General features: G+C 47.0%; 2 protein-coding genes across 2 annotated transcripts in view; both read right to left on the bottom strand.

Annotated features, from left to right (window-relative positions):
• The window catches only part of Sla2 (Src-like-adaptor 2), an 18,600-nt gene extending 7,761 nt beyond the window's left edge, over nt 1–10,839 (bottom strand). Inside the window, exons 1-6 of the mRNA XM_013010899.1 lie at nt 10,533–10,839; nt 8,109–8,164; nt 7,452–7,557; nt 3,356–3,455; nt 2,651–2,737; nt 2,208–2,311 (exon numbers count right to left, since the gene is read on the bottom strand). Of these exons, the coding sequence (XP_012866353.1) occupies nt 2,208–2,311; nt 2,651–2,737; nt 3,356–3,455; nt 7,452–7,545 (385 nt within the window). The 5' untranslated portion in view covers nt 7,546–7,557; nt 8,109–8,164; nt 10,533–10,839. The remainder of the gene's footprint in view (nt 1–2,207; nt 2,312–2,650; nt 2,738–3,355; nt 3,456–7,451; nt 7,558–8,108; nt 8,165–10,532) is intronic.
• A 1,220-nt stretch (nt 10,840–12,059) lies between these two features.
• Nucleotides 12,060–24,980, bottom strand: part of Ndrg3 (NDRG family member 3) — an 81,669-nt gene continuing 68,748 nt past the window's right edge. Inside the window, exons 12-15 of the mRNA XM_013010696.1 lie at nt 20,585–20,632; nt 16,510–16,545; nt 16,365–16,416; nt 12,060–13,622 (exon numbers count right to left, since the gene is read on the bottom strand). Coding sequence (XP_012866150.1) covers nt 13,441–13,622; nt 16,365–16,416; nt 16,510–16,545; nt 20,585–20,632 — 318 coding nt within the window. The 3' untranslated portion in view covers nt 12,060–13,440. The remainder of the gene's footprint in view (nt 13,623–16,364; nt 16,417–16,509; nt 16,546–20,584; nt 20,633–24,980) is intronic.

Consider the following 24,980-nt stretch of genomic DNA (forward strand, 5'->3'; position numbering starts at 1 on the left):
CCTGAATTCTGGCCTGGGCGCTGTCCCTCAGCTCTTCAGCTCAAGGCTAGCGCTCTACCACTTGAGCCACAGCGCCACTTCCGGCTTTTTTCGTTTTACTTATGTGGTGCTGAGGAATCGAACCCAGGGCCTCAGGCATGCGAGGCAAGCGCTCTACCACTGAGCCACCTTCCCAGCCCCGATCTGCATCTGTCTACCTAGCTCTTCATCCTTCCTAACACAGGAATATCTACCTGTCAAAATCATTAAGAATCTGCTGAGCAGATAAACACTGCCTTTCCTGGAGGGTGCTGAATGCTACCTTCTTTCCTTGTTTCTGGTGGTGGTTATAGGGATCTTATTCTCAGCACTCATAGAGGTCTTTGTGGGTCCTATCCACTTTCTCCAGTGTCACTCTACCAGCTTCCCCTTGTGTATATGCCTTCTTGTGAAGGGTTAAGGGGCACTGACAGCTGCTCACTGGACTCTTAGAACTGAACCAGACCAGAGAAGGGGTGGGAGTGGGGTAGCTGAGCACAGAGCACTTCCGGTGGTTTCTCCCCAGGCCCTGTGTCTTCTGCAGGGCCCCTGTTCCAGTGAGCACCGCCACAGTGGTTTCCTGTTTGCAGCTGCAGCACTGGGGCCTGCCTGTGGGTGGGTGTGAAGGTGGGGGTTGTACTGCTGCAAGGAAATTAGCAGGAGAGCCAGGGATCAGAAGAGCGATGAAGACATGCTAGATAAGGACAGAGAAGGAGACTGAGGTGGAGAACTAAGGACCTTTATAAAAGGCCATCACAGTCAGATAACGCAGGGTGGGCACAAGAAGCCTACCCTCACTCCTGGTGTTCCCTCCCAAGGCTGTCACTTGCATTATTGGCCCCTGAGGTCTTTCTTGGGTGCTTGCAGTGAGATGCACATTTCTATATACATCAGTGTCATGTGTGTCTTTTAGAGGAAGGAATCATTGCTGATCAGGATAAGTTCCCAGTTAACAAAATGTTGTTTTAAGCCCAGAACCCACTACAGGCCAGTCCCTCACACTTTCAGAAGTGCAGATTATTGCTCTATTGAAGGGCTATCATGGAAGCCACAGTGGACTATGCCAAGACAAGGTCCATAATGTCTCCCATCACTACCCCAAGTTGTATGCTATTTGGCATTTGGACAACAGGCCCTATTATCAGTGCAACTCTCAAATAGAGCTGTTTTCCAAACTGTATGGCATGAACGCTGGCATCTAGGGACCCTGGAGCTCCCTGAGAGCAAGAAATGTGCCCACCTCACTCACTGGAAACATGGTTACACAGAAGGCCTTTGGTCCTGTGATAAGAACTCAGGAAGCATTTCTTGAAAGAATGGGTATGGAAGCTCATGCCTGTAATCCTAGCTACTCAGGAGGCTGATGTTGGAGGATTGTAGTTCAAAGCTGTCCCTGGCAAGAAATTCTATGGACTAGTATCCAATTAACCACCAGAAAACTGGAAGTGGCACTGTGGCTTAAAGTGGTAGAGTGCTAGCCTTGAGCAAAAGAGCTCAAGGACAGTGCCCAGGCCCTGAGTTCAAGCTCCAAAACCACCACTACCATCACCACCACCAACAACGCAGCGACTATTACTAGCTATCTCATGATGAAAAGTCCCATGTTCAAAAGCTATTGGGAAAGCCCAATTAGTCAAAGTAAAGCCTGAGAAGTCCTGTGTTACTGTGAGACTTTTCTCAAAACAGGGTCTAATTTCCAATGTTCCCCCAAACTGCCCTTCCCCTGCCCTCTGTCTTTCAGAGAATACAAGAGACTCACTGTACTGTAGCCTTTTCTTGGCCCTGAACACCCTGAATCCAACCAGCTCTCTGCTGAGTGATGGCTCTCTCTGCCACAGGGAGCAATCATGAGCTTCTTGGCCAGCATCCCAGGCCCTGGGCTCTAGCTTCACTTGGCTTCTCCTGAGCTCCTGTCCCATGGTGCAGTCCACTGGCCAACCCCAGCACCAGTGCACCTGGCAGTGTGGGCTGTCTTGGAGACAGATTTCAAGTCCCAACCCATAGTCCTCCCTCCATGAAGCTTGCAGTGATTGTCAGGTGGTGCCTCTCTGCCCTCCTAGCCCAACTCCATCTCCCCCAGGCCAGGCCAGGCTGGGCTCAGATAACCTTGGCTGACAAAAAGAGGGTCAGTATGTTCTCTGCAGGCTACTTTCTGACCTGGGCAGAGGATGAGAGGCGAGCTTACCCACCTTTCCTGGTCTGGCTCTCTCGGATAAGGAAGGCCCCTCCGGGGTTCCCAGGCAACAATAGCAGTTCCTCAGCTTTCTCCCTGCTCAGGCCCTCGAATAGCCACCTGGAGAAGTAAGGGATAGGGACACAGGTCAGCCTGGGTCAGGCTGGGGGTGGGGTGAACTGAAAGTTTACTAGAACTCCTCTACCTTTGGCTGATCTCAACAAGAATCCCCCAACTCGTTCTCTAGGCCTCATAATTACTGTGCCATGGCCCCTCTGGTCAGAGCCTCAGGGGACAGGCTCATAGGGCCAGTTCAGCTTGTTTTGGTTTTGTTTTTTTTTTCCTGGAGAACTCATTCCTCAGGGGCCCTACTACCGGCCAAAAACAAAACAAAATAAAACAATTTCACAAAAGAAACAGCAGGAAAGTCTCTGACAGTGGTACGGAATGCTCACTCACCCATGGGAGATTCTGGCCACATGCATGCTGGGAACATTATACTCTCTGCCTGAGAGTTCTGACAGCACTGTCCACCAATCTCCATTCCTGGGGAGGGAACGCAGAGGGCACCTCGTTCACACGTGTTGAGATACTGGGCTCCAATGGCTCACACTATAATCTTAGCTACTCAGGAGGCCAAGATCTGAGAATCTTGTTTTAAAGCTAGCCTTGGCAGAGAAATCTGAGTGAGTCTTACCTCCAGTTAACCAGCAAAAAGCTGGAACTAAAGGTGTGTTTTAAGTGATGAAGCATCAGCCTTGGGCAAAAGAGCTGAGCGAGAGTACAAGGCTCAGTGTGCAAAGCCCTGCTACTGGCATGTAAACAAAAAAAGAAGTGCCAATGCCCTCCTTGTACAAACTTACACTAAATAAAAATGTGGAGAAAAAAAGTGCCAAGACCCTGGCAACCTGGGGATCCTGCAGCTTCCTGCCCAACTTGCTTCCAAGGCTTTCTTGGATTAGCCAGTCCAGCCCATCCTCTGCCCCCCCGAAACCAGGCCCAGGTTACGACAGATGGCATGATCCAAGGCTCTTTGTTAATAGGCCTTGACCCTTCGCCTTTCCCCATAGATATTAATCTGCCTAAAACTCATGATAGGGTTATGGTCACATGTGAGTGGTTTCCCATTGGTGCCTCTCCAGGTGCCCAGGCCTGTGAACTTACTCAGAGATGATAGTCAGGGGCTCCCCTAGTCTCAGAGACAGCTCAGCCTGCCCACCTGCTGGGAACCTGTCCAGCGCCACCGCTGTGGCCTTGCTCCTCTCTGGATGGAGAGACAGAGACAATCATCCTTTTGGCCAGCTTTCCCTTGAGATGTGAGGGCCTGAGGAACCCAGCTCCCATCACACTCTGTCATGGTGCCATGCCTGGAAGTGGTTCTGGGCTCTGAAGCTCTCCCAGCATGCTCTGCAGCGCTTAAGATGACAGTGAGATGACTTGTGGTCCCTAGGGAAGCCTCAAGCTCATGTGACAAGAGGAGTGGGGCTTCTGGCCATGACTGTTTATGTACCTTTTTTTTTTGGTCATGGGGCTTGAACTCTGGGCCTGGGCGCTGTTCCTGTGCTCCTCAGCTCAAGGCTAGTGTTCTACCACTTGAGCCACAGCGCCACTTCCACCCTTCTGTGTGGTTTATTAGAGATAAGAGTCCTACCCGGGCTGGCTTTGAATCATGATCCTGATCTCAGCCTCCTGAGTAGCTAGGATTACAGGTGTGAGCCACCAGCACCCAGCTATGTACTTCATCAGGGAACCTGAGAGATTTTGCTGCTTAGAAACAAAACCTGCAGCTTGGGGCTGAGGGTATGGCTCAGAGGCACCATTTGGCTTGGTGTGCAAGTCCCTGGGTTCAAACCCCAGCACTGCAAAAGAAAGAAAGAGAGAGAGATAGAGAAAGAAAAAAAGAGAAGGAAAGAAAAAGGAAGGAAGGAAGGAGACCTACATCTCTGTGCTGAAGTCGAGTGTGGGCTTGAGCTCAGTCTCTGGGAAGCATTGGTAGACAGACAGTCTGCGGTAGCTCTGGAGGCTGGAAAGGAACTGAGGAAAGGCCTGTCCTGGGCTTAGGTTCCCCAGTCAGTGGGGCTCTGGGATGGGCATGGAGTAGCACTAACACATATACTGCCAAGAGGCAGGACAACAGGACCCTGAAGGCTGAGGATGACTTTCCCTTCCCATCCTGCCCTTCACTTCTGGCCCTGGCTGCATGCACCTGGAAGAGCTGAGAGACTACAGATGGCAACAGTGTTGTAAATTCTAGTGCACCTCACAAGTGGGTGTAGAGTGGTTTTCCCAGGGCCTCTGTCCAAGGCAGCAGCTCGAGCCCTGTGCTATCCCAAAAATGTAACACACTAGGTCCCTGTAACAGGCCTGGTCTAAAGGAAGTGCCCACTGAGGTGTGTGACACTGTCACAGTCCAGGCCTCTACCCCACTACCACACCTGTGTGTCCATCCTATCTGGGGTCACCGTGTAGCCTCTTAGGTGGTCATGTCTAGGCATCCCCACTGTGCAGTGAGGATTCAAGACCCTGACAGTGCCATGCCTCCCACCCCATCTCACAGGTGCCGGTGGGAGGGAGAGGGCTGAGCAGCAGCAGCATCTCCCAGGAGGGGATCTGCCTCCGTGGAGGATCAGGGAGCCACTAGCCTGGGTTCCAGAGATAGCTGGAGACTAAGCTCCCAGCCATGCCAGGAGCAGTCCTGAGGATGAGGTGGTTATGACAGCAGTTTCAAGGCTAGGCATCAGGTGACAAGTAAGGTAACTCTCTCAGCATAGGACGCACCTCTCCACCCTTCTCTCCCCCTACATCAGCCCACCTGGTCTAACAAGTTCTTCCTTCTGCCTGTAGGGCCTTCTGGGTCTAAAAATTCTGCCTGTGATGGCTGCTGAAAGCTACTTCAACTGCCTCCAGCCTCCCTTTCATTCCCCCTCAGTCTTTTTCAGTAAGAATTCCTGAAGGAGACCCTTAGCATATGCGTGCATTAAGCTATGTGAAGTAGGCAATGTCAACATAAGGCTCGTCTATCTTCTGGAAGCTCTTGAGCCAAGAGGAGTCTGGGATGCCCTCTAGACGGAGCTGGGCCCACAGGAGCCAGGGCAAGAGAAGCAGATACACAGATGAAGCCCCAAGCGCTGCTGGGGTCTCTGCTGTGGAAAAGTGAGGCTGATTCTGAAATGAGCCATTCCTATGCATCCTCTGGGCATCCAGGAGACTCCAAGGCAGGTGCTCCTCAGAGCACACTTTGCACTCAAGGCTGGCTGGCCAGGTGCAGAGCGATGCCTGATGCCCCACTGACCTATGCAAGCCTGGTGGAGGTCACTCTTCCATGAGGGTGGGATAAATGGTGTAGAAGGATGCCATCTCCTTCTGGAAACAGTGACCTTGCACCCCTACAGGGGCAGGTCTCCTTCCAAAGTCCTCACCAGCCAGGGGTGGGTGGGGTGTTCACTCAGCATTTCCCTTCACTTCTTTGGGAGGTGGCTCCAGCTCATCCAACTGCACACCCTCAGAGTCCTTCACATGTGATCACCAAAGCTAACACACTTCTTTAGCTCCTGTCTCTGGGGCTCAACTGTCCCCAAAGATCAGGATTGAGCTCATCTTGTCCACTGCTGTGTCCTAGCTCTGGTCACATGGCCCTGCACATGGCAGAGCCTTCACAGGCTTCAGGAGGAAGCAAGGTGGATAGGGATGAATGGTGGTGGGGAGGGATGGGTGCTGCAGCTACAACAGGACAGAACCACTGAGAGACCAGGAGGAGGAGGCAGAAGGGCTTTCCTAGGACCTCTGGGATGCCTCCAGTCACTAGCCTGAGCAGCCCAGGACACAGCAGCCTGGGGACACAGCCAATAGCGAGGTTCAGAAGAAACCAAGTAGAGGCTGTGTGGCTTCCATACAATTAACAACTGTCTAGATGCTGCTATGAAGATGTTTTGAGATGATATTAACCATAAATTCTTTTTCAGAAATTTCAAACTTCATAAGAAGATAAAGACTCATTTCAAAAATGGTTTGGAGCCAGGCCCTGGTGGCCCATGCCTGTAATCCTAGCAACTCAGGAGGCTGAGATCTGAAGAGATTGTAGTTTAAAACTAGACCAGGCAAGAAAGACTCTTATCGCCAATAAACTGCTAAGAAAAAGCCAGCAGTGGATCTGTGGATTAAGTGGTAGAGCATTAGCTTTGAGGGAAAAGAAGTTTAGGGCTAGGAATGTGCCTCAGTGGTAGAATGCTTGCCTAGCTTTCATGAAGCCCTGGGTTCGATTCCTCAGTGCCACATAAGCAGGAAAAGCTGGAAGTGGCACTGTAGCTCAAGTGGTAGAGTGCTAGCCTTGAGCTGAAGAGCTGAGGGACAGCGCCCAGGCCCAGCATTCAGGCCCCATGACTGACAATAAATAAATAAACAGGCCAGGCACTGGTGGCTTACACCTATAATCCTAGCTACTCAGGAGGCTGAGATCTGAGGTTGGAAGTTCAAATCCAGCCCAGGCAGGAAAGTCCACGAGACTCTTATCTCCAATAAACCACTCAGAAAACCAGAAATGGCACTGTGGCTCAAGTGGTAGAGTGTTCACTTTGAGCTGAAGAGCTTAGAGACAGCGTCCAGGCTCAGAGTTCAAGCTGCACAACTGACCAAAATTAAATAAATAATGATAAACAAATAAATAAATGGTTTGGTTAAAAACAAACAATTTGAGAAGAGACTGTCAGAACAGGTGAAACTAATCAAGGTACTCGGTATACCTATATGAATAAGTCAACATGAAACCCTCTTGACAACCAATTGATGTTAATAATAATTTTTCCAGAATGCATTTCTCTTCCTGTGAGAGTTTATTCTGGGAAAGCACAGGCTTTTTTGTGTGTGTGTTTACAACATGCATATAATGTACTTTGATCAAATTTACTCCATCTACTCAACTTCCAGGAAGTTGGGATTAGAGGTGTGTGAACCATCCCTGGCACTCATTCATTTGTTCTTTTCTTTATTGATGCTAAGGATCAAACTAGGGCCTTGTAGATGTAAGGCTAGACTCTCCCACTGAGACACATACTTGGCCCTCCTATTTTCCCTTTTGTTTGCTTGTTAAATGTCCAAGCTCTATGGGAGCATGGATCTCCTTTGTCAGGCTCACTAGGAAAGGCTAGGCATTCAGTAGGTTCATTGGTGCCTGCTGCTGTGATGGGGATGCTGGTTTGAAGGCTCAGAGGCAGTGAAGTCTGGGCCAAGGAAGAGCCTAGCTGCCAGGGGCCCTGGGGCCTACCTGCTTGCAAGGGTACAGGTCTCTGGCCTTGTACAGAAGGATGCGAGCTTGGGTTTGGCAGGGGTTTTCCTTTGCTGGGTAGACTTCCCATCATTCTCAGAAGACTCTGAAAGCACAGCAGAGACATGTGATTGAGATGCCACCATGGAGACAGAGTGACAGGGATTAACCCCCCTCCTTTCAGGACCAATCCCCAGGCCTCCTTCCAACTCTGAAACTGTCTTCCCTATGCTGCAGTGCCGCTCTAGCTATCTCTGGGCTTTTATCCTTTTCCATGGCTGGCCTGCTGTTCTTCTGCTTTGGATCTGCCTGAATGCTCCCCGCCCTGAGCTTTCTTACTCAAGGTTAATGCACTACCATTTGAATCACGGCTCCATTTCTGGCTTTTTTGGTGCCTAATTGGAATGGACTTTCTTACCCAGACTGGCTTTGAACCTTGATCCTCAGTTTACAGCCTCTTGAATGGCTAGGATTACAGTCATGAGCCACCAGTGCCTAGCTTGTGGCCCCTTTAAACATACCAAGCATCATGGCTGAGGCTGAGGGCAAAGGGAAGCTGAGGCTTGGGCCCAGAGTGGCAATGAGCAGAGGTAACACTGACACCCTGTTGTTGGTGTCCCAAGGAAGAGGAAATCTTCTGACACCGTAGTGACTTACAAGGCTCTGAGGGACAGGATGTGGTCCACTCCCTTCTTGATGCCTCTGTTTCTTACCTGAAAAATAGAGATAAGGACTCCAACATTAGGTCTTAAAAAGCTGTCTTATCCACATTTCATTCCTCTTACCTTCACTGCTTTCCAGGCTCTCCTTTCTCATTTGCTCCCCGTTTACTTTCTTGTACTGATTTCTTCAGGCTCTGTTTTGTTTTGAAATGAAAGCTTGTTATTTGGCACAGGCTTGTCTTAAACTCCAGGCTCGTGATTCTCCCTCTTCAATCTCCTCAGTAGGTGGGTCTGTGGGCTTGCTGCTGTGCTGGGTTCAGTGTTTATATGTGGTCACTCTACAGATTCTGGTCTCTTTCCTTGGCACTAAGCGGAGCCCCCACAGAAGGGCAACCACATGTTAGAGCTGCAGATGAAAGCTCTTGGCATAGGATCTTATCCTTAGAACAATTTAATCCCAAGGTTTACTATATGTAAGTGTTGGAGTTGGGTCTGGGCTCTCTATTTCTTTTCAGATCATCTCATTTTTCTAGTAAAAACAAGGCTGTTGTTTCATTTGGCTGCTCCTTTGTGGTAAGCACCTGCCTATGTCTCAGGATTGGGGTGCAGGAGCTCTGGGAATGGTGGGAGGACATAGTGGCTCCTTGCCAGAACTGCACACAGCCTGGATATGGCTGGTGTCCATCAGTACCATGGAGTGTCCGAGGCCTCCTGGGCCACAGTCCCCCTGAAGAGTGGCAATTCTCTCCCCTCACTGCCTTCACATTCATCAGTGGATACGAACACCTGTCTGAGGATACCTCTGCCTAGACACTCAGTGCTCATAGCACAGAGCTCTTCTACACGGGGCCTAATGGGTCCATCCAGGAAAATGCCTCTGACAGCCACTTTCTGTGTAGACTCTGGGGATCCTACAGTGTTGTTGTGTGAGGTGGTGCTGCTGCCTCCTGAATGCTCAGATTCTTCCTCATGGGGCACCTTCAGTTCAGGTGGCGCCTAGCTCTGAGGTCCCTAGTTTTGCCTCTTAGGCAGGAGGCACAGCCTAAGAACTAGGCCATCCACCTGCCTTGGGTGGCATGGGTGATGAACTCAAGACCGATTTGGTTGCAGCCACATGGTGTCAGGCCAGTGTATGAGCCTGCAAAGTCTCAGCTGTAAAGCAGGGATGGTACAGACACCACAAGGCGAGGGGAGAAAAGTAGCAGCTTGGCATTGGTGAATGTTAGAATGACAGGTTCCTAACCCTTCCCCTTCCTTCAGCAACGCCACAGCCATCAACTGCAATAACTTAAGAAATTTCTGCCCTGCAAATGCAGCTGCAGGATGGGTACACATACCCAGGGCCTTATGGGAGTCTCCTTGCACTTGCTAGGGCCAGAAAAAAGGCCCTGTGCAGAGTACTAGCCAGTAGCAGGAAAGCTTAGAGAAAGGAGATGCTGGCCTCAACACTATAGGAGAAAACTAAACCATTAAACACACATAGCTGAGCAAACTACATGGGAGGGGGGTGTATGTAGGATTCCGGGCCAGTGGGTGGAGGGAGAGTTGGCCTGAGGCAGTACACTCTGCGCAGGCTGTTTTGATTGCTTTCATGCTTCTGTCTGGATGCAGGGACTGAGGCTCTGTTCTGTGACAGGAGGCCTGTGCTGCTGAAGGTGCTTCTCTGGAGCTAGTGAAGGCCTCTTTTTTTTTTTTTAAGCTAGGAACTTAAGACAGGGTCCCACTTCGCTACTGCCCCAGCCTCCTCTGCTTCTCAGCTGAAAACCTCACCCTTGTGAGAGGAGCTGCAGACCCTACAGCTGACAGTGTCTTTGGGGAGGAAAAGTCAGAGCCCTGCCATTCAGTGACCTAGAATGACAGTGACACAGAGGGGCCAACAGTCACACAGCAGTGTAGAGCTGAAAAGGGACAAGGACAGGTGTGAAGACACTGGAGGAATGGCTACAAGTCTTCAGGAGGCAGTTAAGAGTGTGGGGTAGATAGATGGCTTTGGTTCCTTTGGGATTCCAGAAGCTACTTTTTGGTGGTGGTGGGGGGGGGGGGGGGGGGGAAGGGGAATGGCATCATGGGGCTTGTACTCAGGGCCGGGGCACGGTATCTAAGCTTTTTTGGTCATAGCTAGTGCTCTACCACTTTGAGCCACAGTGCCATATCCTGATTTTTGGTGGTTAATTAGAGATAAGAGCCTCATGGACTTTCTTGGCTAGCTTCAAACCATGATCCTCAGATCTTAGTTTCCTGAGTAGCTAGGATTACAGATGTGAGCCACTGGCACCTGGGTCCAAAGTGACCTCTTATAGCTTATATAATCACTGTCTTTCTGGAAGCTGGAGCTGTAAATAATAATAGGCCACCCCAGTATCAGACGAAATTGCCCTCCCTCTTCTTGCAAAGGAGAAAACAGAGCATGAGTACTCACTGGTTTATTGCCATTAGAAGCTTATGGAAGGTGTCCAGGCAGTTCAAATACTTCAGCCCCAAGGTTCTGCATGCCATTCAACCACCTTGGGTCCCAGGACACCCACAACTCTCTCAGCCTGGAAGTTCTTCTAGTGACTCAGTCTTGGCTTGGGAGCTCAACTCCTCTAGTGGTCAGCTGTCTGGACACCAGGGTGGGCTATGAATTCTTTTCCTCAGGGACCCTGGATCAGGCAGCCCTCCCCAGCATAGCCAGGCCAAGGGAGAAGAGACAGGGCTCAGCTCTGTACAGACCCAGGTGCAGGTTGTCTTAGCTCCAGCTCTTCTCTGCAGACTCTGTGGTTCTTACCAAGTTTCCGCTGACAGCTCCACACACCATGGAGGAACCACTTGCCTGAGTTCCTGGTTCTAGGCGAATAGCTACTACCTCATACTTTCTTTTTGCCCATTATGCTGTGGGGACTTAACCCAGGGCTTTACATCTCTCACATTGAGTTATACCATAGCTCATGACAAAGTATATAGAAGTTTATGCAAACATCTTGTGTGCAATCTAAATTGTGACATACTTGCATCAGGTTTTTTTTTTTTAACGGAATGGAAATAAAGGAAGCATTCTTGAGAAAGATCTAGACTCAGGTACAGTCAGGTGGGACCTATTTCTGACAGAAGTGTGAGGTGGGAACCAGGCAACCTGGCCTGAAAGGCTGAAAAAAACCTGTCATGGGCACCAGATCAGCTCCAACGCTGACACTCTACAATCAGGCATGCAGCATGGTGAGCCTATCCATTTGTTTGTTCTACCTCTACAAGAGCAGTCAGGGACAAGTCATTTCTTGAATAGCTGAAACGGACATACGTATGGTAGCAGTAGCTCCTGGACCATGCAAACTGGAGATGTGGCAACCTCTTGGAATTATTCTATTTGTTCTTGTTGGTTGCAGGGCTTGCACTAAGGTGTGGGCACTGTCCCTGAGCTTTTTTTGCTCAAGGTTAATGCTCTACCCCTTTGAGCCACAGTATCACTTTCAGTTTTCTGGTGCTAAATTGGATATGAGTCTCATGGGGGCTGGGAAGATGGCTCAGAGGTAGAGTGCTTGACTTCCATGAGTGAGGCCCCAGGTTTGATGTCTCAGCACCACGTAAACAGAAAAAGCAGAAGTGGTGCTGTGGCTCAAGTGGTAGAGCGCTAGCCTTGAGCTGAAGAGCTGAAGGAACAGCACCCAGGCCAGAGTTCAAGCCTCAAAACCGACCAAAAAAAAAAAAAAAAAGTCTCATGGACCTTCCTACCCGGGCTGGTGCTGAACCATGATCCTCAGGTCTCCTGAGTAGCTAGGATTAAAGCAATAAGCCACTGGCTATGTTCTTGGACAAATGATTTATATTCAAGCTTCATTTCCTCTCGATAAATGCACAGTGTCTCCAAGAGGATAAGTGATCACAGACTAAATAGCACAGTTTAGAGCTAGCAATGGTAACTCAGACCCTCTTGGAGCACAGGAGTACTTGGAAGAAATAACACTAGCAGTCATGTAACAATGAGACATATACAGCTTTATTTAATAATCTGTAAAAAGTCATAGTCTGGCAGAGTGACACATTCCTTATCTGAGCAGAAAGCAAACTATGCGTCTGAAAAGTCTGTCTGCAAGATTGAGAATTGTGAAACTCTGTGCTCACGTCTTGATGCTCTCAAGAACTGGGCCCTTGAGCTGAGGCAGCTGGTCTGCCGATGCTTTTGTCTTCCTCCCAGAAATTCTCCATGGTTGAAGGAATCCCCTCACCTACAGTAGACTGGGGGCTGAAAACAATTAAACCTGGATGGGCCTGCCCTTTACAATGTATTAACATTTCTCAGAAACAGGTTCCTTATGGATTTACCCTAGCTTCCACTGACTTGCTGAAATCAAGGCAACACTTAATGAATATGATATTGTTAATGGCTCTTCCTCTTCCTCCAGTCTCCCCATCAAGGATGAGGTTTTTCTGCCATAGTATGCTTTTCTGGGACTCCCTTTATTAAAAATATTGTCCATCAGAGGCTGGGGGGGCACTTCCTGAGATGTATGGACATCTGGCAAGTGGCATAACATGCTACAGAGCACCAGTTTGATCTGCACAGCAGAGGCTGGGCTTCTGTTCCACCTCCTGGACTCAGAGAAGTCTAGCAATTAGGCCTCTTTGGAGAAAACTCCTGTTGCATAAGAACCTCATCATTCTTTAGCTTCCACTAGAACATATTCCTTTTATTTATAGAAGGACATGAATGAACCCATTAGGACAGAGGAGGTGACTGCCACACAGCCTGCCTCTTTGTAACAGGCAATTCTTCTACTACTTCCCAGGCAAACAGTGGTGCTCAGAGCTGTTCTCTCCTAAAACCCCTCTGTAACTCCTATTGGCCACTTGGAATCAAAAAGAATCTGGTGGCTGGTCCCATCTAGATATCTGCTCTGCACATTTCCCTTAAAAACACCATTGAAAATACAAAAAAAAAACCAAAGTCCCTTTTTGTTTCTGCAGAAGCACTATAGGAAGCATATCTAAAATCACAGAACTATGCACACATAAACATAGACACAAGTGCTTGCACACATATGGAGTTGGGGGTTAAAGAATCTTATCAGATACATAATTGGAAAAGCACAGGGAAAAGCTGGCATGGGAAGATATGGAGCTTGGCTCAGCTAGAGATGTTGGAATGTTACCAGAATGGTTTGGTTGTGGTTCTTGGTACATTTTACAAAAAGGGGTGTGTGGGTAGAGAATGATAAATCCAGGCTACTTGAGAGAGGGTCAGTGGCCATGCATGTGTGAAGGCTAGTGGAGTCCAGTTGAAGGGATAAAGTGTTCTATTGTGGAGTGGTCATCTGAAGAAGGGGACTTGCATGTCCAGTGGGAGCATCTGCTCAGCAGGACACCTCCATGGTCTGATGTCTGTCCAGAGCATCAGGGGATTCACAGGATTCTTGAGTTCCATCTGACTGATTGCTGATGACAGATCTGCTGAAGGGACTTTCTCCAGAACCGAGGCTACTTGAGGTCGAATGTGTTCGGGATCGGGCAAGCCGGGTCATGCTAGCAGATGGTACTGAAACAAAAACCAAGAGGACTAGAAGAAGGAGCCTAGTGAAGCTCAGTGAATCTGCAAATTTCACCAAAGGCTTTCTGTTTAGCTTTCCCAGCCCCACTGAGACAACACCCAGGACAAGATAGAGCACCCCCACTTGGCAGTGTCTGCTCTATCTGAGTGACTGAAGGCAAGGCTGTTTTGATGCTCTGCATCTGCTTGGAATCTTGGCTAATTCTAATCCACAGCAGAGGGAGGGAAGCCCTAAGTCCAGAGGACAGACTCTTAGCTGTGCCCATGCCACTCATACAGTGATTAGAAAGGAAGCTTTGGGAACCAGTAGAGGTCACCCAAACCTGTAGTGCATGCACAACACTAAATTGAAAGGCAGGAAAGACAAACCACACAAGTATGAAGGTGTTTCACACACAGAGTGCCAGCCCGATACAACGAGACTACCATCCATGTCACAGGCCACCTCTGCCATCTGGAAGAAGTGAGGAAGGCCAGGATAGAGGGGAGAACATGTGGCCTGGAGCAGATCTCCATGCAGGTATGAGGCACAGGGCCCTCTGAGGTAACCTATAAGAGAACTCTGCAGCTGTTGAATTCAGACTTAGTTCTATCAGTTACACTTCCATGACTGTAAGGATCCTTCCAGTCAGATCTAGACAGGGCCTTTTCTCCTGTATATCCCTGCCTTCTGTGCTGCCACACTAGCCACTCCCACAGCGGTCGCTGAAAATCTGGGTGCTAAACATGCACTTGTAGAATTTTCTGAGCATAGGCATTTTTTCCTACTTAAGAATCAAGGCTGCCAGGTGTTGGTGGCTCATGCCTGTAATAATCCTAGCTACTCAGGAGGCTGAGATCTGAGGATCACAGTTCCAAGCCAACCAAAGGTGGAAACTCAATGAGACTTTTGTGGGGCCTGAACTCTGGGCCTGTGTGCTGTCCCTCAGCTCTTCAGCTCAAGGCTAGTGCTCTACCATTTGAGCCACAGCGCCACTTCCAGCTTTTTTCTGCTTATGTGGTGTTAGGAATTGAACCAGGGCCTTATGCATGCAAGGCAAGCACTCTACCACTGTGCCACCTTCCCAGACCACTCCATTAGACATTTCCATTTCCAATATACTACTCAGAAAAAGCCAGAAGTGGCCCTGTGGCCAAATGGTAGATAACTAGTCTTGAGCAAAAAGATGCTCAAGAACAGAGCCTGGGCCCTGAGTTCAAGTCCTAAGGCCAGCACAAAATAACCCCCCTTCCCCCCGCCAAAAAAAAAAATCAAGGCTGCCTTTTGATTCCTGTCTGGGCCTTGCTTCTAGGAGAAGCAGATGGAGGTGGTAGAGATCCTTGCCTACCTTGTCTCAAAACTGCTGCTCTGAGTCTGGATCTAGGGTGAGGAAAGGAGGATTGGGCACTGGACCGGATACTTTCCTCTTTCTGGAGGACCTGACTGGACCTGGAGGTTCAGCTCTTGGAGCACAAGAAGCCAGCCCTGTTCTATCGGGCTCTCACTGCACAGGAAAATGGCGGACATGCTGCAGGCAGCCAATGCAGCCAGGAGAGCATGGCTGGGGGTGGGTGGGGTCAGCACAGAGGAAGGTACCTGACTCGGTGCTGAGGTGATTGAGCTGCACATACGGGACTGGAAGCAGGATGGACACAGGAAAAGGCAGGTTAGTGACCTGACAGGGCCAGAGGCAACCTCAGCTGCCTAGTAGATGCTGACAAAAACTACAACAGGGATCAAAGTTCCTTTGAGGTCCAAGAGAGGAGATGGCATTGACTGATGCTTTAGCCTCATTGTGGACAGCACTCTTCTAACAGCTGAGGCAGCTGTTCCCCTGCCCTGCTCTGGATCAGAGACAGGTTGGAAGAACTGCTGTGTCCTGGGAAAGGCATGAGAACAGGCTTGGAGGGGGCATCTGCTTCTCCCAGGGAGCCCTAGGACCATAGCTGTGGGCTCGGTTGATAGCTCACAGACGGGGATGACACAGCCACTCTAGACACAACATACAGGGTCTGCTTTGCAGGTACCAGGTGCACCAGGGCCCAACTGCCCAGAGCGACTGCCTTGGTAGCTCACCAATGGCCACTATCCAATGATACCAAATATGTGGACTTATTTTACTGGGTAAAGAGGTTATAGATGAGTGAGAGTTTTCTTCTTAAAACTCCAGGAAAGGATCCAATATAGCTTTTCTGTGACAAATGAGAAAGCTCAGGGGTCTCAGATCTAAGGGACCAGGACAGCAGCACAGGACACAGACACATGGTTGGGTGTACTCTAAAATACTGGGCCTGCTCACCTCCTGTGGAGTAACAGATTTTATTCCCTTTTCAGGAATCTCTACTTTCTCTAGGCTGGGAGTTATTACCAGCTGAGTTCAAATGCAAATCATAATACAGCCACGGCTTCAGTGTAAAAATATGGGCTCTGGAGCCAGACTGCAACAATTTCAGTCAGGGCTCAGGAACTGATTTGTGACCCTGGGAAACATGCTTTACCTCTTTAAACTCAGTTTTCTTGTCTATAAGAGTTACATCTTTGATTAGGAATATATACTGCCTGACACAGGTAAATGCTTAAATGTCAGTTTATCTCAGACATATGCACAAATGAATGTCCACAAACATTTTGGTCTTTACTTTAGGGCACACTAGCACAAACTTTATGCCTTGCTAATTGTGCCTCCCATGTGTCAAACTGACCCAGTTATCTATAAACCTTTGCTAGGTAGAAAGCTGTATATTACTCACTGTATCCCATTCCCTGCAAAAAGTACTTGAAGGCCTCAGTAAGCTTCCCAGGCTGAGGAGATGAAACAAGACATTATTACTCTTTGTAAAAGTTAGGAGCATAGTACTGCACAGATGTTTCAAAGTAGTATTTAAAATTCCTTACCTGAACTACTTGGGGCAGCCCCCCACAGTCTGCCATCTAGAAGAGGAAAAATGTGTAAGTGGTCAGGACTTATATTAAGAGAAATGCCTTGAGCCGGGCACTGGTGGTTTACACCTGAAATCCTAGCTACTCATGAGGCTGAGATGTGAGGATCACGGTTCAAAGCCAGCCTGTGCAGGAACGTTCGTGAGACTCTTATCTCCTATTTATCACCAGAAAACTGGAAGTGGCATTGTGGCTCAAGTGGTAGAGCACTGGCCTTGAGCTGAAGAGCTCAGGGACAATGCTCAGGCCCAAAGTTCAAGACCCACAACCAACAAAAAAAAAAAAGAGAGAGAGAGAGAGAAATACCCTGAATACCCAAGTCCTTTCAAAAGACCATAATTGAATTTTAGGTTCCTTTTATGTAGAAATTCAAGAAGAGTTGTTCGTTCAGTGCTTACTTATGCCTAAGATGCCTTGTGTATGTCTGGGTTTCATGCCCACATAAAACTTTTTCTGGGTGACAGCAAACTCAGCTACTAGTTTCAATCACGGCTCTGCATTCCCCCAAGGAATGTTACTTTCAGAGTCTTCAACTTTTTAGTGCTTCATTCTTTCTAGATCTCATTTATTACATTATTATTATTAATCATTATTATTGCCAGTCCTAGGGCTACAGGGTCTAGGCCCTTTTCCTAAGCTTCTTTTGCTCTCAAGGCTAGCACTTTACCACTTGAGTCACAGCTCCACTTTTGGCACTTTTGACAGTTCATTGAAGATAAGAGCCTCATAGACTTTTCTTACCCAGTCTGGCTTCGAACTGTGATCCTCAGATCTCAGCTTCCGAAGTGGCTGATGTGAACATCAGCGCCCAGTTTAGATCCCATTTTAAAATTCCTTCTTTAGGGGCTGGGAAGGTGGCTCAGTAGTAGAGCGCTTGCCTTGCATGCTCGAGGCCCTGGGTTTGATTCCTCAGCACCACATAAGAAAAAAGAAAAAAGCCGGAAGTGGCGCTGTGGCTCAAGTAGTAGAGTGCTAGCCTTGAGCCGCAGAGCTGAGGGACAGTGCCCAGGCCCAGAGTTCAGGCCCCACGATCGGACCCCAAAAATAAAAAAGAAAGTAAAATTCCTTCTTTGGGGAACGGACAGAAAAGGAGTTGCACTATGTTGTCTAGCCTGGACTTGAGCTTGTTATCCTCTAACTTCAGTCTCCCTTCAAGTCTACATTGTCCTCATACCAAGACAAAAAGAAATGATCCAATCAGGAGTCAAAGCTGAATTCTGCCTGATCAGCTACTGACCTAGCTAATTGGATCTGGTGGGGCTGCTTTCACTTCTGAAGGTTTCACTCTGGTTATTCTTACAGCTTCCCTAGTGTGCACTGGAATTACTTGGTACAACTCACATTCCTGGCTTCCTGTCTCAGAGATTTCAACTGAATAGATCTGAGTGAGGTTCAAGAATCTGCATTTTGTGGGGGTGGGAGATGGGAGGGCAGGGATGGTAAAGGGAAACAAAGGAAGAGGCATCAATGCTTGATAAGAAATGTACTCATTACCTTGCTCATGTAATTGTAACCCCCCACTGTACGGTTATTTTCACAATAAAAAAAAGCTTATTAAAAAAAAAGAATCTGCATTTTAACCAGCAGCTGCAGATGCAATAGCTTTTAGTCTACCTTCAGCTCTGCTAAGAAATGGGGCCCAAGTAGGAACAAGCCTCTTTCCTTCCAGCTTTTATAAAGTGACCTTGGAGGATCTATTCAGCTGACATTTTTTGAGAAAGACACAAATCTCATGGTTTGAATTCACTGGCATTATGGCCAGGTTCGAAAGAGGACTGCTATGTAGGAGAGGAAAATGCTACAGAAGGTTTAAGAGTTTGAGGTAAAGAGGTAACAATCTTGAAAATCTAGGCATCAGATGAGAAGCATATACTTAATCTGATAAAATAGACCTATGAGCTAAGGCTGTATTTTCATGCAGGTTAGCACTGAAGTCTGATAGAACCATCGAATACTGGGAAAAACTTGTGGTTGGGCACGCATGCCCCCAAACTCCTCATCTATACCTAGGCATGGAGTTCAGTATTTTTTTCTGTTCTTCTGTAATTCATTTTTCTTTTTCCTTTTTTTTTTTTTTTTTGGTGGGAGGAGTACTGTGTCTTGCTCTTGCTAGTCAATCTCTTTTTCCTTTCAGCTAAAGTTCCAACACTTTTCAAACAGGGTCTCCCTTTTCCTGAATTTAGCCTCAGACCATGATCATCCTACTTATACTTCCCAAGTAGTTGGATTTACAGGCTTAGGCCACCATGCCCCAACTGTTTATTGAGATAGGGTTTCATCACCTTTTCTGCCTGAGGTAGCAAAAATCTGAACTGAGATCCTCCCATTTCTTTGTTCCCTTACTTTCTTTCATTACTAACTGCATCACCACATCCAGTGGTTTTTGTGTTTTTGAATACTGATTTCAAACCTGAAGTGAAAAAAAATGGAAACCATAGTCTTTTTTTTCCGTAATAGACAAGTAACATCAATCAACTGGAGACCAGAGCCTTTGATGTCATAGCACTAAGCACCTGGTGTGTTTCTAGAACTATGTGTTACTTCTGATGACAGAGAATCTCTTTCAAACACTTTATACAGAAAGGGAAGAAAGCAGACAGAAATCTTACAGAAGAAAGACTGAAGCCGGGCACCGGTGGCTCACACCTGTAATCCTAGCTACTCAGAAGGCTGAGATCTGAGGATCACGGTTCAAAGCCAGCCTGGGCAGGAAAGTCCATGAAACTCTTATCTCCAATAAAACACTAGAAAACCGGACGTGTTACTGTGGCTTAAGCGGTAGAGCACTCGCCTTGAACTGAAGAGCACAGGGACAGCACCCAGGCCCAGAGTTCAAGCCCTACAACGGATAAAAAAAGAAAAAAAGAAAAAAAAAAGAAAGACTGAAACCAGAGCAGAAAGCAATAAAATAGCAGCATTTGAATCTTTGGTACTGCAGGTAAACAGGTAGCAGTTTTCTGAAGACATCAGCCATGTTTTAGGGCAAACTTGGTTGAGACAATACTAAACTTGGAAGTGTTTACTGTAATATATGTGAAAGGCAAACAATTTTGGTACTAGCCCAAGAGTTGGTACTTGTAACCAACTAGTACTCTTGTACTAGTACAAGAGTTTGTTTACTTGCACTCAACAAGTACCAATTAATTACCAATATTGCCGGATTTGGGGTATATTTTCCATCTCTTGCCTTATCATAATCCACTGATTAATGGCTACAAAAATTTTAAGGAGGGGGCTGGGAAGGTGGCTCAGTGGTAGAGCGCTTGCCTTGCATACCTGAGGCCCTCGGTTCAATTCCTCAGCACCATATAAACAAAAAAAAAAAGCCAGAAGTGGCGCTGGGCTCAAGTGGTAGAGCGCTAGCCTTGAGCTGAAGAGCTGTGGGACAGTGCCCAGGCCCAGAGTTCAAGCCCCATGACTGGACCCAAAAAAAAATTTTTTTTAATGACATGGAAAATGTTTATGACAAGATCATGAGGAAATCAAATATAGAGCTGTAGATATCCTCTGATCTTAATGCATAGGTAGATGGATGTGGTAGCCCCTATCTGTAATCCCAACACTCAAGGGATAGAGGAAGGAAGATGGTAAACTCAAGACCTGCCAGGGCATATAGCTAGTTCCAGGACACCCTACACTATGATCCTGTCCAAACAAAACAACATTTACAACAGGCTACCTTTTGGAACCTGGGCTAAAGTCATCTATTTTATACTTCCTGCCATTGCTGGAATGACAAGTGTACAAGTTGAGAAGGGGGTCTTATGAACTTTTTGCTTGGGCTGGCTTCATAATGTGATCCTTATAATCTCAGCCTCTGGAGTAGCTCAGATTATAGACAGGAGGCACTGTATCATGTTTTTCTGTATTTTCTACAATCAGAATATAATCAGGAATAAAAATTCTTATTTTAAAAGAGAGGGAGACAGAATTAAACAGTGAAGCTTCTATGAAACTACTGTAGAAAACATTCTAATTTGTAGCATGTATAATTTTCAGAGGTGGATGGCAAGGCAGGAAGATACATTACCTTTAGCAAAGTTGTATTTATAGGGTTGAGGCGAGAATTACATTCAACCTGAAAAAGAGAATCATTTTATAAATTTTTACAACAGTAAGAAACAGCTTGGCTTGCTGGGTGCTGGTGGCTCACGCCTGTAATCTTAGCTACTCAGGAGGCTGAGATCTGAGATTCAAGGTTCAAAAGCCAGCCTGGGGAGGAAAAAAAATCCATGACTCTCATCTTCAATTAACCACCAGAAAACGGGAAGTGGCACTGTGGCTCAAGTGGTAGAGAGTGCTTGCCTTAAGCTGAAGAGCTCAGGGACAGAACCCAGGCCCAGAGTTCAAGACCCACAACCAACAACAACAACAAAAAGCAATTTTAACTTGGCTAAAAATGACCTTGCAAGATCAACAGCTCCATTTACCAAGGGCAGAACCAGCTTAAAGGGATTAGTAGGATTATATGTGGGTACATGTTAGATCTATTAGTTCAGTTCTCCTCTAAAGTTCTGACTAATTTCATTATCTGAATCTGTTACAAGGTAAGTCTAAATATCATGCCAAATCTAAAGATTCTGTGCACTGGCTACATAATATGTGCACAAGGTAACTTACTTCTTTGAGAGGTGAACTGGACCATGGCCCTGTGCTACAGGGATCTCTTAGATGCCTTTCCAGCATAACTGGTTTCAATAATGGAACCCTGAGATACTCCAAAGTCTTCCTTCTCTGTCCTCTCCAGGCCCTGAAGTAGAACCTTTGTCATTTCTTATACCTAGACTCTGCTTTAAGAGCTCAGGATCTGCAGTGTAAAGCTGGACTCCTCTTGCACTAATGTGTCACAGCAATTATCAGTAGACAGTTTGGTACAGACTTTTTTTTGTCAGTTGTGGGTCTTGAACTCTGGGCATGGGCACTGACCCTCAGTTCTTCAGTTCAAGGCAAGCACTCTACCATTTGAGCCACAGTGCTACTTCTGGTTTTCTGGGGGTTTATTAGAGATAAGAGTCTCACAGACTTTCCTGTATATGTGGCTTTGAACCGTGATCCTCAGATCTCAGCCTCCTAAGTAGCTAGGATTACAGGTGTGAGCTACCAGTGCCCAGCTTGACATATCTTCTAAACTTACCTTTATCAAGGCAAGGACCTCATGTGTATCTTATTTCCATTGTGCTAGGAATAGATCTTAGGGCCTGTGTATACTTAGTACATGGCCCACCACCAAGCTTCATACCTCTAGCAGCATGGGTTCCACAATATTTTATGGCCAATTTGATCAACTAGCTATATATTTTCCAGGAATATGGCTATAAAACCTGTGCTAAGCTGTGCACTGGTGGCTCACATCTGTAATCTTGGCTACTCAGGAGGCTGAGATCTGAGGATCATGGTTTGAAGCCAGCCTGGGCAGGAAAAGTCCAAGAAACTTTTTTTTTTTTTGTCGGTCGTGGGGCTTGAACTCTGGGCCTGGGCACTGTCCTTCAGCTCTTCAGCTCAAGGCGAGCGCTCTACCACTTGAGCTACAGCGCCACTTCCGGTTTTCTGGTGGTGTATTGGAGATAGGAGTCTCACGGTCTCTCCTGCCCTGCCCGGGCTGGCTTTGAACTGCGATCCTCAGATCTCAGCCTCCTGAGTAGCTAGGATTACAGGCGTGAGCCACCAGCGCCCGGCAGTCCAAGAAACTTTTATCTCCAATAAACTACCAGAAAAAGCTGGCTCAAGTGGTAAGAGCACCCAGGACAGTGCTCAGGTCCAGAGTACAAGCTCCAGGACTGGCAAAAAAAAAAAAAATCCAAAAAAACAAAACAAACCTATGCTAACAGATTGGAAGCCGGTGGGACAGATATGTAACACAAAACTCAAGGAAATCACTTTTGCCAAGTTCAAAAATGTTGTGGCCATAGCTTAACTGAGTGACCCTAGAAGTATGAGTATGCTTTTCAAAGCTAGGTTGGGGAAGGCATGTACATGTGGCACACATAGTGCATGTGGTGCTACAGCTGCAAGTGAAGTGGGGATGCACATGAGGCTACACCTCTAACCCCAGATACTCAGGAGGTAGGGATTTGGAGGAACGAAGCTTAAAAGGCCAGTCAAGGTAGAAGAGATAGTGAGAACTTTGATCCTCCAAATCTCTACCTCCTGAGTATCTGGCCTTAGAGGTATAGGCCACTATGCTTGGCCCTTGAATGTAGTTATTTTGTTAAAATAATCCTGTTTTCCTATTTTAAGTTCACATGGCTATTTAAAAGTGTTTTTGGTAGATACTTTCAATAGCATGTATATCCACTCATTTTTTGTTGTTGTTGTCTCTGGGCCTGGGTGCTGTCCCTGAGCTCTTCAGCTCAAGGCTAGCACTCTACCACAGCACCACTTCTAGTTTTCTGGTAGTTAATTGGAGATAAGAGTCTCACAGACTTTCCTGTCCTGGCTGGCTTTGAACCATGATCCTCAGATCTCAGCCTCCTGAGTAGCTAGGATTACAGGTATGAGCCACCGGTGCCTGGCATATACATTCTTTAAACATGAAAAGCATGGCATTTATAAAAATTCTTTTTTTTGTGGGGGTGGAGGGTGGGGAGGGGGTCAGTCATGGGGCTCAGCTCTTCAGCTCAAGGACAGCGCTCTACCACTTGAGCCCCAGTGCCACTTCCGGTTTTCTGGTGGTTAATTGGATTTTCCTGCCTGGGCTGGCTTTGAACTGTGATCCTTAGATCTCAGCCTCCTGAGTAGCTAGGATTATAGGTGTGAGCCACTGGCATCTGGCTAAAAATTCTTCTTGATGAAGTAGAATCATTATGTTTGGGGAACTTTTGGGGAAGAGGTTGGGAATTGAGGGTTATTCGCCTTTGCACTGTCAACCACAAACACTTCAGGGAGATGCCAGTGTGCCCTATTTCACATTGATGCCACCCTGTACACACCCTCTACCTGAAAACCTTTTCATCTAGGTTTTTACATCTGATCATTTTCTATACTTTCTTTCCAAGAAGCCTTATCTTAATATTCTGCTCTAGACTGAAGTGAAGGCTGGCATAGAAAATCAAGCTCTTGTCAATTTGTGACACATGTAACATGACACGTGTTTGAACTCAGGACCTTGCTTGGGCTTTGTTAAGCTGAGGTATGCTACCATTTCAGGCATACTTCTAACCCCATTTGATTTCTTTTTTTTTTTTTTTTAATAGGGTCTTTTATTTTTACCCAGGTTGGCCTGGACAGCAATTCTTCCCATGTGGCTAGGGTGACAGAAAAGAATCATCATGCTAGGTTTTTATTAGCTGAGATGGGGTTTAGTCTTTTTTTTTTTGGCCAGGGCTGGCCTCAAATCATAATCTTCTTCTCCTCTGTGCCTCCTGAAGTATCTAGGATAACAGGTATGAGCCTCTATGCCTAGTCTTACACAAATTTTGGTAAAGTTACTGTCAAAATGTAATTAAACAAATACAAACTACAACACCACCAGTGCTGAATAGGATGCAGTGAAATGGGCCCCCTAATGCTGGTGGGCACTACACTGGTACATCTCTCCTGGAAAGATATCTGAAAAAAATGGATTAAAAACCTTATAAAGATTTGTGACTTTTGTACCATTAACTTCACTTGTAAAAATTCGTATCTGTGGAAATAATCATAGATTCAGTCAAAGGTTTTATAAGAATGTTTAACAACAACAAGAATAATGGTACAAAGTCAGAAGTAACTCACAGGCATCTGGGTGCCAGTGGCTCACACTTGTAATCTTAGCTACTCAGGAGGCTGAGATCTGAGAACCATGGTTCAAGGTCAGCCTGGGCAGGAAAGTCTGTGAGACTCTTATCTTCAATTAACCACCAGAAAATTGGAAGTAGGCTGTGGCTTAAGTGGTAGGGCACTCACTAGCCTTGAGCTGAAGAGCTTAGGGACAGCACCCAGGCCTAGAGTTCAAGCCCTACAACCGACAACAAACAATAACAAAAAAACCTACAGGCAAATAAGGTCTGATTAACTGACTATTGTACAAACATCCTGACTTTCTTTTTCTTAGTCATGGGCTTGAACTCATGGCCTGGGCATTTCCCTGAGTTGTTTCTTTGCTTAAGGCTACAGCACTTCTTCTGGTTTTTAGGCAGTTAATTAGAGATAAGAGTCTCACAGACTTTCTTGCTCAGGCTGGCTTTGAACGTCGACCCTCAGATCTCAGCCTCCTGAATAGCTAGGATTTATAGGTGTGAGCTACTGGCACTTGACTATAATATGAATTCGTGCCATCAACAGTGCTAAGGAATCTGGCTCCTAGTTCTAGTATATCTAATACAATCAGGTCTATGATCAAGAAAAAAAAAATCAGGGCTGGGAAGGTGGCTCAGTGGTAGAGTGCTTGCCTTGCATGCCTGAGGCCCTGGGTTCAATTCCTCAGCACCACATAAGCAAAAAGAAAA

Source organism: Dipodomys ordii, unplaced genomic scaffold (assembly GCF_000151885.1).
Source record: "Dipodomys ordii isolate 6190 unplaced genomic scaffold, Dord_2.0 Scaffold13, whole genome shotgun sequence".
NCBI classification, from domain to species: Eukaryota; Metazoa; Chordata; class Mammalia; order Rodentia; family Heteromyidae; genus Dipodomys; species Dipodomys ordii.